Raw genomic sequence first — 12934 nt, 5'->3', positions numbered from 1 at the left:
CCCCTCCCCATGGGTATGTAGATTAATCCTCCGTGCTTTGCACCATAACCTATTAAAAAGCATTATTCAGAAGAGCAGTTTGCATGACCCACTGAGCAAGATAATAAGGCAATAAAACCCAAAGCAGTAACAATTAATTGCATATTGATTCAAAATCCAATTAAAACCGTTCAGTCTAATTAATTTAACAAAACTGATGAACTCAACCCAGTGATGCCGGCTTTTTAGTCCAATAGTCATGGACACCTCTGGTGCCCCCTGCCCCCCTCACCTCTTAGCGTGCCCCACACACACCTGTAATCCCCCTTCGCCCCCAGTGGGTGGTTCCGCCCTCTTTGGGAACCAACGTATGCCATGATGCATTTGCTGGTTTTAAAGGTGCAATGAGCCTCTTTTTGTCATTTTTGCTGCAAGAGCAACATGCCTCTCTCCTCCCCGCACCATCCTGTGTGCAATGTTTCTGAAACGACTCCTTTGTTACCTAGTCCTACACAATCACTCTCTCTTGTTGACTATGGTAATATCCTGCTTAATCGTATTCCTCTTGCTCAGCTCCAACCGATTATCGCTTCTCATCTTCTCACTTAATTCTCCGTGCATTAATCTGGTTACACCTCCGTACTTCCGCTCACCTTTCCCGCTATTGTTTCATGCTAATGAATTTAAACACTCCTAAGCTTTATTCTTGCGTTGTCTCTGTTCTCCACCGCAGGCCTCCCATTCATCTAACAAGCGCCTCTGCCCTCTCAGAGCGGGGAACACCTGCTCTGCACGCAGAATCGTGGAATTGTAGGGTTGGGAGTGAAATAAAAAATTTAAGGTCTTATATAGATAAAAAATGTACCAACCAAGCACATACATAGATGTGCGGACCACATGTTTGGAGCAGCACAGGAGGACTGCCCTGAAACCATTTTGACTCCCAAACTGACCAAATGTTTTCTCTGCAAGGAGGGAGGGAGGGAGGGAACCTTCCCATTATCTCAGGAATTGGGAAATCACCATCTCAAAAATGGCCAGACTACCAGGAAAGGCAATCAGATAACCTTGCAAACAGGAAAAACAACAACATTCAAATTTCTGTTGTAGACCACCTCTTCTGTGATGTAGGTATGATGTTTGTGGGGGGTGGTCTTGGGTTACACCGCTTCTGTGAGGTATGTATGATGTGTGGAGGGGTGGTTTTGAGCTCCAGGGAAGGCAATTTAAAATGTCTGTATAAGGGCAGACACACCTGGGTTCTGGGTTCCTCCTCCTTTCCTGCGTGTGAGGGGAGCACCCTGTTGCAACCGTTCAATAAAGATCAGGCTTACGAGCTGCTTTGCTTCTCAATGTTCTCTGGTTGGCCTCTGTTATTTTCTCCTACCGATGGAGAACCTACGAAGAACTCCATAAGGGCTCTTGTGTCCCCCATAAGGGAATAAGGGCAGATTTTGTTTATTACAGGAGGGACCCTGAGGGACATCCAGTCCAACCCCCTGCAATGAGGAACCTCCGCTAAAGCATCCATGACAGGTGTCCCAGGTTCAGTCCTCAGCCTCGCCAGACAGAGGTGGGAAGAGACACCTTCCCTGCAATGCTTGAGAGCCATGGCTGCCAGCCAGTGTCGACAGTCCTGGGCTAGAAGGCAGCATCCTCTGGGGACTCAGCCTCCCCTCCCTTGGCTCTCCTCTCCCGTCTCCACAGCCTCTTCTGATCCACTGCAAAAAACACTTAGAACGGACTTCTCCCAGCTGCGTCTCCTCCAGATGTTTTGACCTACCAACCTTATTCCAGCTGACCTGGCTGGACCTGATAGGTGCTGGAGACCAAAACATCTGGTGTGGGGAGAAGCCAACCTGCGGTGGGATTTTTCTTAGGTCCATTGTAAAGTGAGGCCAGTGTCACCTGCTCCAGAATGCAACCTCTGGATCTCAAGACATGTAAGAACCAGCGCAAGATCCAGAGGAGCCTGATGGCTAACGGCTGAAAAGGCAACTCCGGCTGAAAAAGCAACTCCAGATAAGATGCAAGGAGAGTTCTGAGACACATAGGAAAAAGGGGCTGAGTAAGTTGTGTTTCATGGACTGTGGCTGGATGAGAGGTGGTGTAGTTTTGGGGTGGCAGAAGATGGTTAGGTAAAAGGAGCAGCTGGGAGAATGGATACTTTGCCTATACAGTCTGTGTCCTAATGGAAATGCTCTCTCCAAATCGCTGGGCTTTCTCCCATAATGCATTGCTGAATAAAGTCTGACCAATTGGCAGTTAGGTGGGAGCCTCCATTCCTGAACCCCCCAGGGCAATTTCCTTCCCAGAACTCTCTTGCAAGTGCCTCTCCAGATGTTCTCTTTGACTTCTCTTTCCTGCATGCAGCCAATTTTGTTTTAAATGCCTTGCCTCTCAGCTAATATGTGGTCTCTTCCCCACCCCAATCTCCCCATCCCCTCCTCTCCCTCTCGTTCTCTCTCTTAATAAACAGAGCCTTCAGCTAAAGTCCTGCTTATTTCCCTTCCTGCAAAGCACCTAGGGGCCCTTTTTGTTCATTTCCTCTAAGCAACATGATTATTTTGTTCCCTTAGGCTGGTGCCATAATTTGCAGCACTTTACGTAAAAGGCAGTAGTACCATCTAGTGGCCACATGCAGAAGGCATTGTCACACACAAAAATGCAGGAATTTGGATTTCCACTCACTACATGAACTTGGGCTAGTCAGACACTCTCTAACCTACCTGGCAGGCTTATGGGGGGGGGATAAAATGGATGAATCAAGTAACTTATTGGAGGCAGGGAGGAACAAAAATGTAGTTTTTGTTAGGATGTAGTTCTGTTCCACCTTAAAAGGGTACAGGCATGACTATTGTGTGTCACATGCCTGTTTACTTCCAGCACAGTCTGCTGGGAACTTCCGTTTGTATATTGCTTTTGCATTTAGCTGTTTTTGCTGGAGATGAAGGGAAGCAGACATGTTTTTTTCTTTGTTCCTGCTGCTGAATAAAATGCTGTAATATACTGCTTACACATGGCTCTGTCCGCCTCTTCTGCTGTGAGAAGATTTATTCACTCTGCTGACAGAGCGTGCACGGGTCTCTAAGCGTATCCGAGGCTCGTGTCGCTGATTAATGCTGGGGAGAGCGGTGATCGTCCGGCTGCCGGCTGGTGGCTGGAGCCAGCTGGGGGCTTGCCTGATGCCCCCGTCTCCCCGGCACTATCCCAACAGTTTTAACAAACGTTGTGGCTGACTAGTAAAGCACCGCAACCAGCATAATCCAAAAGGTTGCTCTGTGACACAGAATGAATGGGCAGGTCTTCCCCTCCGCTCTGCAGCTGCTAGATAGGAGAACAAAAGCAAAAGTGGGAGAGGGCTGAGGTGGAAGCTGGAGACCCACAGACCTGCTTGCTCTGTGCTGGATCCAAAACTGACTAATATCTGTTGGGGTGTGGATACTGTGAGCTCCTTCCTCTTATGCTCAGGTTGTATACATGTGTAAATAAAACTGTGCAATATTTAAAATGCAGTCAAACCAACCATTCGTGGTTTGCTAGACAGGCACATGATAGGAGTTGAAGCACACACAGTTTTCCTGCAAGTTTGCAAGAGGGAACTACGTATGTGAGAGAGACTCCCACTGTGTCCTGACAGGCAGAGGGCATAGCTGTAGATCTTCTCCTACCTTCCTGGGCACACACACTCTCGCTCTCTTTCCATGCTGCCAGCAACGTGAGAACATCTGCCAAGTCTGAGCTCCATGCTCTGCCTACATTTTAAGCTAGACTTAGGTGTGCCTTTGTAACCGAACTACCATTTGAAGCCTGCCTGAGCAAAGATGCTGAATTTGTTGCTCTTCAGCAAGTATTCCAAGCGAGCAAATGTTCTTTTTACCTTTTACAAGACTGTTTGTGTGAATATTGTTGAAAAGGGGGAAATATCAGGAGCATCCTGGATTACTTAAACTAAAAGGCTAAAAGTAGCCTATCTAAGCTTCCATTTTAGGCTGCAAAGGGATGCAACTCTGCTGAACTCACAAAGGTGAAGAAGGATGGATGATATCTAATAAATGTATTCTCTCCTAGCATCTATTCACATCCCAACAAAAACCATGTATCCTGAAGACACCCCCATCTCTGCTGACACCTTTATTGCAAGGAAACCCAACCTGGGCGTGTGCCTGGAACCCCTGAGGTCTCTCGCCTCTGAGAGATTGGCATTTAACATTACCCTCTCATGGCTCAGGATGTTTCTACCTGGAGGGAGGAAAGGATTCCAAGAAGCATGGTTACAATAAAAAAGGTTATTTATTGTTGCAAATGATTAAAAAGCAAGAACATCGCCAAACGAGGCTTGGTTCATGCTGAAAGGTTAAAACATCCCATCACCTCCCATGGACCCATCCAGGTCATGGGCTGAGAGAGAACCACCAAGGGGTCTGACTCCTGCCCCATAAGCTCCCAGGCTGGCCCAGCAGTGGGGAAAGGCCAAAGGGCTCCCACCAAGAGGCAGCTAAAGGGCAAGGGGGCCGGGAGACCTTTGCTCAAGAGGCCCAGGCAGTGAGCGGAAGAGGGAGTGAAGGGGAGATGGGAGCCTGCTCAGGGCTTGGCACCTTAGAGGGACAGGAAAGGAGGGAAAGGCTCTGCTGCCTCCCTGGCCTGGGCTGCCCCCCCCCAAAAAAAAATCTGTGCTTAGAGAGGAGAGGAAGGGGAGGTGGAGAAAGGGCTCCGTGGCTTCAGTGGGGACAGTGGAGAGTGACCTTGTGGGGACATGGGCACTAGGCTCTGCTGCAGAGACGCAGTGGCCGGCCTGGGGGCACCATGGGGGTGGGGGTGGCAGCTAGAGGTGGGGGCCTGTTGCCCAGGGAGTCTGGAGCACCAGGAACAGATGGCAGTGGGAAGGGTGACAAAGGAGGCAAGATTGGGGCCAGGGGAGGGAGCGCTTTCAAAAGCCTGGGGGGGATGCTGGGAGGTGGGCGACCCAGGGCTCCCAGGTTGAGATGGAGGTCCTGGAAGCTGGGGTGGGGAGCCGGAGGGCAAGGGAGGAGGGGGAGGAAGCCTGAGAGCCTGATCCCCAGCCCCGCTGGGGGCCTTTCAGGATTTTAAAGGAGGCAGAGGGCTAAGGGGTGGAGGCTGGCACGAGGTCTGGGGCTGGGCCCGGGGAGGCGATGACGAGGGGCTCCCAGGTTGGGTCGTGGGCTTCAGAGCCTGAGAAGCAGCAGAGGACGGTGCCTCAACGCCGTCAGGATCAGGGCCTGCCAGGGAAGGTGGGCGAGGACGCAAGTGGGGTGCTTTGACAGGCGGGGGCAGGAAGCGCTCTGGCTCGGATGGCTGTGGCAGAGGCTTCCATTGCGGAAGGAAAGCTCCGTGGCCCGGAAGCCGGCTGGAGGACGATTCTGATGCCCAGGGGCGATGCAGGAGTGCCCTGCCATGGGAGAGAGTGGAGTGAGAGTGGCCCTGGCCTGGCATGGGCCCCGGGAAAGTTCTGGGCATGGTATGGGGTCTGGGGCCAGGGGTTCGGAAAGGCCTGGGGGGCTGGCGCATGAGGTGGTGGTGGGAAGTGCCCTTGGTTCGGAAAGGCCTGGGGGGCTGGCGCATGAGGTGGGGGTGGGAAGTGCCCTTGGTTCGGAAAGGCCTGGGGGGCTGGCGCATGAGGTGGTGGTGGGAAGTGCCCTTGGTTCGGAAAGGCCTGGGGGGCTGGCGCATGAGGTGGGGGTGGGAAGTGCCCTTGGTGCCCCAGCGGGGCATGGAAGGAATCCAGAGGCACAAAAGGCTGTGAGATGAACGGCACAGCTTGGGCAGGGGGCTGCTGGAAGGGAGTGGAGGAAGGGGGAGACTGAGCCTGCTGCATGAGGGGGTCCCAGGAGGCAGGAGGGGACTGCGAATGGGGAGACATGGCACTGGAGACAGGGGCCCAGGAAGCCTCACCAAGCAGCGGCAGCTGGTACGCAGGATCTGGCCAGGGGAAGCGTGGCCCCTGCTGGAACTGGGCTGGAGGAAGAGGGTATGGGGAAGGATGCAGCACTGGGAGCCCATGGATGGGGCACAGCAAGAGCGGGGGGCCAATTAGGTTCCCCCAGGAAGCCCTTGGAACACCAGGGTTGTGAGTGTCTTCCTCCGCCAACGCAAGCTCCTCTTCCTCTAGCAAAACTCCTGCGTTGCTCCCAGATGCTGAGGAGCTGAGGGGGATTGCAGAACGTGGCCTCCTCTCCAGCCCAGCACCCAGTACATTGTGTCCGGAGCTTCTTGATGGTCTGGGGTGTAGCTTAAGTCCGGAGCTGCTGGTGGAGGGTCCAGGGTGGGGGTCAGGTGTGAAGTTCCTTGAGGTCCCAGGGCACGGATCTTGTCCAGAACTGCTGGTCGAGGGTCCAGGGCTGGGGTCAGGTGTGAAGTTCCTTGAGGTCCCAGGGCACGGATCTTGTCCAGAACTGCTAGTCGAGGGTCCAGGGCTGGGGTCAGGTGTGGAGTTCCTTGAGGTCCCAGGGCACGGATCTTGTCCAGAACTGCTTGTCGAGGGTCCAGGGCTGGGGTCAGGTGTGGAGTTCCTTGAGGTCCCAGGGCACAGATCTTGTCCAGAACTGCTGGTCGAGGGTCCAGGGCTGGGGTCAGGTGTGGAGTTCCTTGAGGTCCCAGGGCACGGATCTTGTCCAGAACTGCTGGTCGAGGGTCCAGGGCTGGGGTCAGGTGTGGAGTTCCTGGAGGTCCCAAGGCATGGATCTTGTCCAGGACTGCTGGTCGAGGATCCAGGGTGGGGGTCAGGTGTGGAGTTCCTGGAGGTCCCAGGGCACGGATCTTGTCCAGAACTGCTGGTCGAGGGTCCAGGGTGGGGGTCAGGTGTGGAGTTCCTCAAGGTCCCAAGGAATGGATCTTGTCCAGAACTGCTGGTCGAGGGTCCAGGGCTGGCGTCAGGTGTGGAGTTCCTTGAGGTCCCAAGGAATGGATCTTGTCCAGGACTGCTGGTCGAGGGTCCAGGGTGGGAGTCAGGTCTCGAGGTCCCGGAGGTCCCAGGGCACGGATCTTGTCCAGAACTGCTGGTCGAGGGTCCAGGGCTGGGGTCAGGTGTGAAGTTCCTTGAGGTCCCAGGGCACGGATCTTGTCCAGAACTGCTGGTCGAGGGTCCAGGGTGGGAGTCAGGTCTCGAGGTCCCGGAGGTCCCAGGGCATGGATCTTGTCCAGAACTGCTGGTTGAGCTTCCAGGGTGGGGGTTAGGTTTGAATCTCCTTAAAAATCGAGGGGGCGGCTCATATCTGGTGGTTCTTGAAGGACCAGGACACAATTTGTATCCAGAGCTCCTCCCCAAGTGCCCAGAGGGGCTGTGACTTCTGGGGTTTTTGGGGGGCCTAGGGCACAGAGGTGGTTCTGCAGAGACAGGGGTATCAAGGGCTCTTCGCTCAGGGGTGCTTTTGGTCTCTGAGTCCTGTCCTGAGAAAGAGAGAGAGGGAGGGGGTTAGCAGCTTCCGACAAGGCAAGTGACTCCGTAAGTCAGCTGTGCACCCACAAGTTTCAACCAACCCCCCCCCCCCCGCACACCATCACAACTGGTCCTACATGCTTGATGCTCCCTGGTGCCTCCAGCCCTAAGGTCACCCTCTCCCAACCTCCAAGTTTTGAACATCTAGACCAGGGGTGGAGAACATCTGCAGCCCTCCAGATATTGTGGGAATCCCAACTCTTTCAGTTCCAGCCAGCGTGGTCAGTGGTCATGGGTGACGAGGGAAATTGCCTGAAGTCCCTCAGGCTCCCCACGGCCTGGTCTCCAAGGAGGCAGGGGTCCCTCTGACTAGCTCCTCTTTTAGAAGAGCCCCTCCACTCCCCATTCCAAACATTTCAGCTGCCAGGTGGTCCCAGGATGACAAGCTCCCCTACCTTCTCTCCTATGATGATGAGCTCACCTTGTCCAGAAGACCCAGGGAGGGCTCCTCCCTCTTCCGGGAGGGTGGCAGGCTTTCTTTGAGAGAACAGGTGGACCAAGTTGGCAACCTGTTCTTGAGAAAGGATACCCGCATCGACAAGATGTTGTGCCACCTCTGGGACAATAGCTCACCTTGACCAGAAGGCCCAGGACGGACATGTTCTGCTTCCTCTCCCTCTTCTGGGACAACTGACTCTCCTTGACCAGAAGGCCCTGGATGGACATGTTCTGCTTCCTCTCCCTCCTCTGGGACAACTGGCTCTCCTTGACCAGAAGGCCCTGGATGGACATGTTCTGCTTCCTCTCCCTCTTCTGGGACAACTGACTCTCCTTGACCAGAAGGCCCAGGATGGACATGTTCTGCTTCCTCTCCCTCTTCTGGGACAACTGACTCTCCTTGACCAGAAGGCCGTGGATGGACATGTTCTGCTTCCTCTCCCTCCTCTGGGACAACTGGCTCTCCTTGACCAGAAGGCCCTGGATGGACATGTTCTGCTTCCTCTCCCTCCTCTGGGACAACTGGCTCTCCTTGACCAGAAGGCCCTGGATGGACATGTTCTGCTTCCTCTCCCTCCTCTGGGACAACAGGCTCTCCTTGACCAGAAGGCCCTGGACGGACATGTTCTGCTTCCTCTCCCTCCTCTGGGACAACAGGCTCTCCTTGATCAGAAGGCCCTGAACGGACATGTTCTGCTTCCTCTCCCTCCTCTGGGACAACTGGCTCTCCTTGACCAGAAGGCCCTGGATGGACATGTTCTGCTTCCTCTCCCTCCTCTGGGACAACTGGCTCTCCTTGACCAGAAGGCCCTGGATGGACATGTTCTGCTTCCTCTCCCTCCTCTGGGACAACTGGCTCTCCTTGACCAGAAGGCCCTGGATGGACATGTTCTGCTTCCTCTCCCTCCTCTGGGACAAAAGGCTCTCCTTGACCAGAAGGCCCTGGATGGACATGTTCTGCTTCCTCTCCCTCCTCTGGGACAACAGGCTCTGCTTGACCAGAAGGCCCAGGAAGGATGAGTTCTGCTCTCTCTCCCTCCTCTGGGACAGAAGGCTCTCCTTGATCAAAATGCCCAGGATGGACAAGTTGTGCTTCCTCTGGAGCAACAGGTTCTTCTTGACCAGAAGGCCCAGGGATGACAAGCTCTTCTTCTTTCTCCCCCTCCTTTGGGATGGCAAGTGCTCCTTGACCAGAAGGCCCCAGAAGGACAAACACATCTTCAGCCCAACCCAGGTCAGGTGCAGTGGGGGCGTTTGCTGTTGGCACCAGTTCCTGCTTAAATCGCCGCAATTGAAAGGCTGCTGTGGAGACATCATATCCCAGGATGTCATGCAGTTCCCAGTAGGAAGGGGAGCACTCAATTCCTCCCCGGAGCACGTCAGCCATGTAGCGCCACAGGAGGGCATCCACCTTGCTGCGACACTGCTCTGCAGAGCGCCAGACTCCTGCCTGCCTGAGAGCCGTGGACATCATAGAAGGGCTGGGGATGTGGTCTGGTGTCTGGGAGGAGAGACTCCTCCATGTCCTCAGGAGAATCTTCTCTTCCTTCTCGGTCCATTCTACAAAACAGTCACAGAACCATAGAATTGTAGAGTGGGGAGGTACCCAGAGTGGGATAATCTGCAGTCAAAATGAACATTATATTTGCTAAATAAGCATATGGAGGGGTTAAGACACTTTGAGTTCCTCCATTCCTAAACAAGGCAAGTCTATGTGGTGTTATATCGTCTTGTGGTAGGATGTAGGGCAAAGGATCTCAATCTTTTCTCCTTCCTTCTTGCCCCAGTCTCTCTCTTCCTTTCAAGTAAGCAATGTGAGCAGATGTAACCATAGAATCATAGAGCTGGAAGGGACCTCAAGGGTCATCTAGTCCAACCCTCTGCAAGGCAGGAATCTCAGCCCAAGCAGCCATGACAGATGGCCATCCAAGCTCTGCCTAAAAACCTCCAATGGAGGAGAATCCACAACCTCCCAAGGGAGACCATTCCACTGTCAAATAGCTCATACTGTCAGAAAGTTCTTCCTGGAGCTATTGGTTTGAATCCTACCCTCCAGAACAGGAGAAAACAAACTTGCTCCATCTTCCATGTGACAGCCCTTGATATATTTGAAGATGGCTCTTATACCTCCTCTCCGTCTCCTCTTTTGCAGGCTAAACTTCCCCACCTCCTTCTACCGTTCCTCATAAGACTTGGCTTCCAGACCCTTGACCATCTTGGTCTCCTTCCTCTGCACACCTTCCAGCTTGTCAACATCCTTCTTAAATTGTGGTGCCCAGAACTGGACATAGTATTCCAGGTGTGGTCTGTTCAAGGAAGAATACTATTACTTCCCTTGATCAGGAAACTAGACTTCTATTGATGCAGCCTAGAATAGCATTAGCTTTTTTTGCTGCGGCATCACACTGTTGACTCATGCTAAGCTTGGGGTCCACCAAGACCCCTCCATCCTTTTCACATCTATTCCTAATAAATCAGGTTTTCCCCATCATATATTTGTGCATCTGGTTCTTCCTGCCTATGTGAAGGAGCTTACATTCGTCCCTGTTAAAATTCATTGTTAGCTTGCACCTTGTTCTCCAATCTGTTAAGGTCATGCTCAAAGACCAGGCTCCATTTTGGAAACTAGTTTTGTATTTTGTAACTGAAAACTATTTTACCTGCATACTACTTTGATATATTTGCTGTCGCATTAAAATGTAAGTAAACATTTATGTTTTTACTAAAACGTAAGGTTCATTCTTAGCAACAGGGACAGAGGGGGGAAAGATCAGCAGAACACAAATAAACAGGGATAAAAGGTGCAATTGCCTAATTCCTAGCTTCCAGTAAGCTGCAAAAGCACGTAAGTGTGTTTACTCTGCTAAAAAGCCCTTCATATTTTTCCCACACACATGGGATAGAATGCTTAAATTTTGATTTACAGACTTAATCCTCAATCCATCTCCATCAAGTCCAAACCCTGGAAATGCAGGAATCACAGCTAAAGCATCTTTGACAGGCAACCGTCATGTCCTTTTTTTCCTACAGCATCCTTATTTCTGCACCCGTGTCAAGGAGAACCATCGGACCCCAGTAGCTCCTTGGTCCCTCCAGCCTTCCCAAAAGGACTTTTTGCATGAAAGAGAAAACGAACTTGTAATATCTGGATTTGAAGATTGAAAAAAAATACTGCTTTAGAGAAGATAGAATGGTTGGAGCTTAAAGAATGAATATCATCTGTAGCTGCAGAGAGCCGAGAGTCCTTTTATTCTACTCTATTTTTCTTCCGTTTTTTTCTTTCTTTCCTTTTCTCTTGCTTGCTCCTTCTATAGATTTCTCCTTTTCTTGCATTTTCTTCCTCCAGACTTGGCTCTTTTCTAGATTAAGTATCTGTTTTATCTCAGCATATTATAAAAAGAGACTTTGTAATGGGTATGCATTTCTGTATATCTTTGAATTTATCTATCAATAAATGTTAAGACAAAAACTTCCTCAAGTTCAAGAGTACCACCCACCTAAAGGAGTATACAGGAGGTCCGGTTTGAGATGGCAAGCGGAGAAGGTGTCCAGGAACTGCTGCAAAGTTGTGCCTTTGACCATTCCTCCTCTCTCCCCGAGGATCTCCCACCTGCAGAACCAGGTCATCTGCAAAGGAGAGACCCAGACAGACCCCCCTGGCTCTCAGATTCTTGCCCAGTTCAACTTCCGGAGCAACCTTGCATCCGCTGAACCAAATCTGCCCCTCCTCCAATTCTGCAAACTGAGGTCGGTGGAAGAAGACTGGAAAAAGTTTAAAGACTATTTACAGAAATACTGTAAAATTAATGAATGTTAGGAAAATGTTGGAATGAAGTTATATGGCTTTAGTAGAAATGTTATAAGGAATTAAGTATAAATAGATTATTAGAGCATTAAAGGGAAAAATAAGGTTGGAGTGTGTTAAGAATAGGATAGAAAATAGAGGAAGATGGAAAGGAATTGCTGAAACAATCAATAGAAGTGGAATACAAAAAGGGAGGTGTGAGGAGGTCATGGAAATTAGTGAAAGAAGGATAAAATATTGAAATTGGACTGTGTTTTAAATGGTTTTTGTTTTGTTTTGTTAGTTGTATGTTAATGTTTTGCAGGGTTTTTTATTGTACTGTATTATTGTATGTTTTTTCTTTTTTGGTTTTTTGTAGCGTCGTGTTCAATTTGTTGGAAAATTAATAAATATTATTATTAATAAAATAAAAATCTGCAAACTGAGGCACCCGCCTCACCTTGCCCCATTATAGTGCCGGCCCGGTTAACAAAGAAGTCGCGTCCATGGATTACTGATTAAGTCCGTCCGTCAGGGAGATTGAGAAATCCCTTAGCAATTTCCACCTGAGATACCCACCTCCCCACTTCCTCTATCGGACCAGCGTGGCCTGGCTTCCGATTGGCAGGACTGGGCCAGCTGGTTGTCTGAACCACTACGGGAAATGACCCCTTAAAAATGGCTCTACAGTCCTTGATCCCTCTTGGTCCTGCAACTGATGCCTGAGCCAGAATCTGAAGCCCTGATTTAGGTAACTGGGTGTTCCTCCCAGCTGCATTATAGCATCTGCTACCCTCAGTTTCCCCGAGAGATGGGTTGCCTACCTTGAGGCTGGGCTCCTGCAGGTTGTCCCCATAGAGGGCTGAGATGGGGAGAAAGAGCACCTTACTGGGGTCCCTGACCCACGCCCCGAGCCAGTCACACACTTTCCCAACGATGTATTTGTAGCGGTCGCAGCTGTAAGGCTCCGGCGTGGAAGAGTCCATCTTGTTGACACACACCACCAGCTGCTTCACCGGGAGTTTGCTGGCCAGCAGGATCTGCTTCTGGGTCATGTGCCAACGCATTTCAAAGTCCCTCTTCTCTGCAGAGATCACAAACAGCAGGCAGTCAACCTGAGGGAGGGAGAGGAGGAAAGAAAAGGCCGTCAAAACTCTCAGTCGCCTGGCCCTGACTTTCTGCCAGGGAAGGGTATTCCATAAGAACATCAGAAGATGGCTCTCTAGCCCAGCAGTCTCTACTCACAACGGCCAAGCAGAGGCCTCCATGGGAAACCT

General features: G+C 51.4%; 1 protein-coding gene and 1 long non-coding RNA gene across 2 annotated transcripts; both read right to left on the bottom strand.

Moving 5' to 3' along the window:
* Positions 1-5212: 5212 nt before the first annotated feature.
* Positions 5213-9091, bottom strand: LOC309542634 (uncharacterized protein; the record flags this gene model as incomplete). Its single annotated transcript, XM_082241448.1, has 3 exons — positions 5213-7381; positions 8460-9055; positions 9088-9091. 3 exons carry the CDS (start codon positions 9089-9091, stop codon positions 5213-5215), a joined length of 2769 nt encoding a protein of 922 aa, XP_082097574.1.
* Positions 9092-9129: 38 nt separating this feature from the next.
* Positions 9130-12600, bottom strand: LOC309514313. The gene is made up of 3 exons (XR_014211914.1): positions 12482-12600; positions 11371-11500; positions 9130-9433 (listed from the first exon to the last, which is right to left on the bottom strand). It is a non-coding gene; the product is annotated as an uncharacterized lncRNA (long non-coding RNA).
* Positions 12601-12934: the final 334 nt, after the last annotated feature.

The sequence above is a fragment of the Podarcis vaucheri genome (assembly GCF_965113315.1).
Source record: "Podarcis vaucheri genome assembly, chromosome: 11".
NCBI lineage: Eukaryota > Metazoa > Chordata > Lepidosauria > Squamata > Lacertidae > Podarcis > Podarcis vaucheri.
Note: the sequence above shows the minus strand (reverse complement) of the source record. Positions and strands in the feature narration are given on the sequence as shown.